Source organism: Triticum dicoccoides, chromosome 7A, assembly GCF_002162155.2.
Source record: "Triticum dicoccoides isolate Atlit2015 ecotype Zavitan chromosome 7A, WEW_v2.0, whole genome shotgun sequence".
NCBI lineage: Eukaryota > Viridiplantae > Streptophyta > Magnoliopsida > Poales > Poaceae > Triticum > Triticum dicoccoides.
Window position 1 is genome coordinate 59,625,714 of NC_041392.1, and position 6,192 is coordinate 59,631,905.

Here is a 6,192-nt window from a genome sequence, read left to right on the forward strand (position 1 = left end):
GGGGGGGTGGGGTTGCCGTGTAAAGGGCGCACACTGTTGAGCTTTATTCTGAGCATCAATGGGGATGGAGGACTGAAGGAAGCGTCTGCGTGCCTTTGATGATTCCTTTCCAAAAGAAGACGCCTACGGGCACCCAGTCGCCATCATCCTCGGGCGGGCTGGGCGGACCGCAGCAGCATATAATATCACTGTATGTCACTGTACCACACCGCGCCGATCATGGATACTGCTACTACGCCGGCCGGAAAGGGAATCACGGCGGCGAAGCAGCAGAAAGAGGACCTTGAGTTCCTGTGGAAGTGGCGCAAGTATCTGCTGCTGCTTGGCACGCTGGTCGCCAGCGTGACCTACGCGGCCGGGCTCAACCCGCCGGGCGGCGTCAGGTCCGACGAGGTCCCGCCGCTGCCGGCGGCCTACCCGGACCGCGTCGGCGACCCGGTGCTCCTCACCACCAACGAGCGCCGCTACACCGCCTTCTTCTACTGCAACGCCGCCGCCTTCATCGCGTCCCTGGTCGTCATCATGTTCCTGCTCGACCGGCGCATCAGCGACAACAGCGTCGGCCTCACCGTGCTTCGCTCCGCCATGCTGCTCGACCTGCTTGCCCTCATGGCCGCCTTCACTGCCGGGAGCTGCCGCGACGTGGCCGCGTCCGCCTACGTCTCGGCGCTCTTCGCGCTCGTCTTCGCCTGCGTTGCCGTCCACGTCCACGTGCACAAAGCCCGGGAAAAGCAGGCGGCCGCCACATCCCTCGCGGACAAAGCTCGGGGAGAGCCGGCGGCTGCCACATCCCCCTCGGACAAAGCCCGGGGAGAGCCGGCGGCCGCCACATCCCCCATGGAGAAAGCCGGGGAAAGGCCGGCGGCCGCCACCACATCCCGCGCGGACAAGTTCCTGCTGCTGCTCGCCACCTTCGCGACGCCGCTGACGTACGGCGCGGGGCTGGTGCCGCCGGGAGGCTTCTGGAGCCAGACCGAGGCTGGGCACCTCGCCGGCGCCCCGCTGCTGCACGACGGGCCCTACAAGATCCGCTACAACGTCTTCTTCTACGCCAATGCCAACTCCTTCGTGGCGTCCCTTGCCATCATCATGCTGCTGATGAGCCGGACGCTGATGAGCGGCAGCCTCGCCCGGTCGCACGCTCTGCCGGTGTGCGTCCTGGTGGAGCTGCTCGGCCTGATGGCCGCCTTCGCCGCCGGGAGCTGCAGGAGGATCGACACCACCGTGTACGTCGTGTGCCTCGCTGGCTTGGTGCTCCTCAGCATTGTGCTACAGGCGAAGGCCATGTACACGTTCGAGCAATGGCGTGCATACGTGCGCCGCGCGCTCACGTGCGCCAACTTGGAGCTAGAACAAGAGCCGGACACGCCGCCGGGTAATTCTCGAGGTGACTCCGGCGAGGTCCGTGTGGACAGGACAAGCACCATCCAAAATTGGCAGGTAGACAAGGTGGAGGAGTCACGGTCACTTCTACTCCTGCTGGCCACCCTCGCGGCGACGGTGACCTACCAGGCGGGGCTGAGCCCGCCGGGCGGCGTGTGGCCGGACAACCACGACCCGGGGCATCCGGATCACATCCCCGGGAACCCGATCCTCCTCGACATGCACCCCAAGAGGTACAAGGTGTTCTACTACTGCAACACGGCGGCGTTCGTGGCGTCGGTGGTCATCATCATCATCGTCCAGAGCAAGGAGCTGAGCTCGCCCGCCACCATCAGACGTGCCGCGCTCAAGACAGCCATGGTACTGAACCTATTCGGCCTCATGGGCGCCTACGTCGCCGGGAGCTTCCGGGACGCCCCCACGACCATCTACGTCTTTTCCCTGGCCGTCGCCGTCTTTGTCTACTCCATCATCAAGGTGGTGGCGTACACCCATGGACAGAGCGGGCGGATGGAGTGGATGCACCGCATGTCGGACAGGCTCGCGAAGCTGCTGCGTCTATCTGACGGCCAACCCGGGTCCGAGCCCGAGGGCAGTGAAGAAGATCGCAAAAGGCTCGAGAGGAGGCGCAAGTTCTTGCTGCAGCTTGCCATCCTCGCCGCTACCGTGACTTACCAAATCGGTCTGAACCCGCCAGGAGGGTTTTGGCCGGAGAGCAAAGGCGAGGGGTCGCTTATCGCCGGCGACCCTGTCCTCCTTGACCACTACTCGATCAGGTACCAGGTGTTCTTCTATTGCAATGCGACGGGATTCATGGCGTCCATCACCGTCATCCTCCTGCTGGTGAACCAGAGGCTGTACGAGCAGGGCATCCGGAGCAATGCGCTCCGCGTCTGCGTCATGGTCGGGCTTCTAGGTCTCATGGGAGCTTACGCAGCCGGCAGCTGCCGGCAACTGCGGACCTCCATCTATGTCTTTGCGCTCGTGGCCGCGGTGGTCACCTTCCTCGTCCTGCAGACCCTACTTTTCGTGTCGGCGGGGAGAGTCAATTGTTCAAAGTTGCCGCCATGGCTTCCCGAGCGGCTAAAGCGGTTGTTCGAGCCCCTAGGATCATCGCCGTCATGGCTGTCCACCCGAAACAAAGGTGATGATGAACAGTACGCGAAACGCAAGTACCTGATGCTGCTCGGCATCCTTGGAGCGAGCGTGACGTACCAGGCGGGTCTCGCGCCTCCTGGCGGCACATGGGGCGACGACGATACCGTGTCGTCCCCATCGCCGTCGCCGCCCCCATCAGCAAGCCCACCCAACGTCGCCGGCAACCCGATCCTGCTTCACTCCAACCCGGCACGGTACCAGGCCTTCTTCTACTGCAACGCGACGTCGTTCATGGCCTCCATCGTCGTCATCATGCTGCTGCTGCTGCAGTACACCGTGAAGAAGCAATACGCCGTGAAAAAGAGCGCCGCGCCGCTGTGGGCGCTGCAGGCCGCTGTGGTGTTGGACCTGTTCGGCCTGCTAGGCGCCTACACCGCCGGCAGCTGCAGGGACTGGGAGACATCCGCGTGCGTCATCGCGCTCGTCGGCGCCGTGGTCGTCTTCATCACGATCTATGCGCTGCTGTCGTTCGAGGACGTGCGAGGGAAGGTAAAGGAGCTCCTGGTGTGCAAGTACTTTTCTAACATGATGGAGAAACGGGTGTGGAAGCCCTTGGGAGTTAGCAATGGTGACGATGATCAGTCGGCCGCAATCGGTAGCAGCGTGTAATCAATTGATTCTTCTTGTTTATTACATTCCCTTGATTTGTTATTTCTTACTATTTGTCAGCATAACAATGCAGATGAACCAACAACTTTGTATGGTTCATGTTACATCTAATGTAGTCCTGATAAATAGACAAACCAAAACAGAGCATGTATTTTTGCCAAATGAACTAGTTTCACAGGAAACTATGTGCTGAGAATTTTTAGCTCCACATGGAAGCTCGCATAGGTTATGATATGAATGAAATAGCACAGGATACAATCCTCACAGATATCAATGGGTGCATCCATGCTGGATGAACCCGATTGAACAACTGCACAGCTCTTTTCACCCTGCGGACAGAGCTGGGGCTGGAAGGCCATCCATCTCACTACTCACTAGTCAGTAGAACAATACTTAAGCAAAAACATGCAGAAGTTCAGAAAAACTCAAACACTGGAATGCAAGGGGGTGATGATGCTAGGATATAAGTAATTGTCAAACCAAACAGGGCCCAGTAATCTCCCTCCTAATGCGACGGTGGCAGTCTGGCAGAACTAACTGGTCCAAGTGGCAAGAAATATGAAGCACTAATAATGCATAACAGGAGATAGATAGTGTGTCACCCTTCACACACGCAGCCTGGAGATTATTTATGCCAGATGTTCAACCCGACATTTCTTTAGTTTTGTGGACTTTCTTTTTCATTTTTCACACTGAACATTTTCTAATAATTAACACCCACCTATATGAGTATGTTTACATTTTTAAAGCTGAAAGTTGCGACATATTTCTACATGAGAATGCTCTCCTGAATATGCACAGGGTGATTGTCCATGACAAATTTTAGATTAAAAAATATTTAATGTCAGTAACAGTTGTCAGTGACCCAATATTAGCATTTTGCAGATAATTTGCATTTAACAACTTTAGCAGTTGCCCAATTGTGTGCTCACTATTGTCAGACGAATCAACAGAAATTCATTGACTCTTCAAATCCATAACTCACAAGTCAAGAACCACATAACATATCTCTTACGTTCTATTTTTGTACAAATGAGTTCAAAATAGATATCTTCACTTGCCTTCTTTACACTGTTCAAGAAGGACCAACACACTAAGCAGGCAGCAGCCCTGTACCTAGGGCTTCTAGATGACTTACTTATTTGTCCTGATCTCATCCATTTGTCATGCATTATGCTAGCTAGGCAAGGCCGAAACTAGGCTGCCTTTTAGAACATTTTATCTTTCAGGAAATTATACAAAATCATGTACACTACTCACTTATCCTTAGACTTATTAGAACGGACCATGTACACTATTCTTACACTTGTACGGTAGTATCATAACTGATTTATGGGGAGTATCATACATGCCACTCCGACTTTGTGAAATTTTAAATCTGCCATCTAAGCTAGCATGTAGTTATGTATTTGCCATCAGAAACAAACATTAATGTTGCTTGATGGCACTTGCAATGGACAATGCTAGGAAAGGATAACAACCCATGTTTGATGATTACTCAATGGTGACGACTTGATTTGGTAAACACAAAAATTGCGACCAGAGCATTAGCCTACACAAGCCCTTATCTGCCCATGCTCACAAGCCCTTGGCTCCAACCAGGCTATGCCATCAAATAAGGGTATAGTAGTGTTTTGTGCCAATTAGAGTTTAACGTGGCATTGAACAAAACTTATATATTCTTCCAATGGCAAACACAATATGATGCAAACTCAAGTGACAAAAGTACACAAATTAGCAAACTGTGTATAAAATATATTCTCCAGTGAAGTATTGGGTCAATTGAACATGAAGCTTGAGACAAACCCACCTAAGTTTTCAGTCAATTGAACATGAAGCTTGAGATTGAAATGATAAAGCATTGGTACCTAGATTAAGATTACCACATATCACAAACTGGTTATTAGAGATGTTCTGAAATTGCACAAATACAGCAAACAGAAAATGGATCTTCATAGCAACAGCTTAGTATCATTCGAAATAGATAGTCCTCAGATCACCAACTGAAATTTGAGTGCAACCCAACATCCTATGGTAACATAACTTAAATTGTACACTAGAGTCATCAGCAACAGCTTAGCATCCTCAGATCTGACGACGGATCTGGGCATAACGAAGTGGGGAGATGATTTTTCGGCCTCACCATAGGTACCCGGGTATCTTGATGCGGAGGAAGAGCATGGCCATGGCGTAGGCGATGACGATGGCGGCGACGCCGGCGCCGCCGAAGGAGACGCGCAGGCTGCGGGGCCTGGTGCGGTCGACGGCCAGGTCGAGGAGGATGACCCCGACGCCCCCGAGGAGGAACATGAAGCCGGAGGAGAGGCCCTCGATGATGTACTGGCCGTTGACGCGGCCGGGGAGGAAGACGACGGGGCGGACGGCGCCGGTGGCCGGGTCCTGGGAGCTGCCGATGCCGGGGGGCTCGACGATGACGTCGTAGACGAGGCCGGAGACGACGGCAAAGTAGGTGAGCAGGATGAGCGAGAAGACGACCATCGGGGACGGGAGCGCCAGGTTGGACGGCAGCTTCAGGCGGGTGCGCGGCGGCTGGAGGAAGGCGAAGGGGACCACGCGGAGCGCGTGGAAGAAGGGGTCCATGGAGTCGAACCCGGATCCGTGGCTCTGGGCGGCGGCCGCCGCCGCCGCCGCTGCCGCCGAGGCGCTCCCGCCGGCGTGCTCCGATCTGGGGGCCATGGAGACTTGGGGGATTTGGGTCTGGTGAGTGCGGGGATGGCCAGTGGGGGGATGAAGCCGGATCGCACATACCCCGTATTGTTTTTTTTAGGGACGGATCGCACATATCTTAAAGCAAAATACAATCTTAGAGCAGAGGTGACTACCAAAGGAGAAAAGTGTTTTTTTAGTGCTTATTATACATACGCACGTACACTCGCCCTTATAAGGGCAATGCCCAGCGCTGGACCGGTGCCGCAGCCTCCACGTAGGTTCAGATGGTCCATGGACCGCTTAGTATGCAGCTTGCAGAGAAAAGCGGATGCTTGCAGAGGAGACTCCCTCCTCCCTGACAGAAAAGCAAAG

General features: G+C 54.7%; 2 protein-coding genes across 2 annotated transcripts; one reads left to right on the forward strand and one right to left on the reverse strand.

Moving 5' to 3' along the window:
- Positions 1–219: 219 nt before the first annotated feature.
- Positions 220–3,290, forward strand: LOC119333085. The gene has a single exon (XM_037606107.1). The coding sequence runs from the start codon at positions 220–222 to the stop codon at positions 3,148–3,150; it is 2,931 nt and encodes a 976-aa protein (XP_037462004.1). The 3' UTR covers positions 3,151–3,290.
- A 1,705-nt stretch (positions 3,291–4,995) lies between these two features.
- LOC119331230 (oligosaccharyltransferase complex subunit ostc-like) lies at positions 4,996–5,907 on the reverse strand. Its single transcript, XM_037604405.1, has one exon. It carries the CDS (start codon positions 5,845–5,847, stop codon positions 5,290–5,292), a length of 558 nt encoding a protein of 185 aa, XP_037460302.1. The 5' UTR covers positions 5,848–5,907; the 3' UTR covers positions 4,996–5,289.
- Between the last annotated feature and the right edge of the window lie 285 nt (positions 5,908–6,192).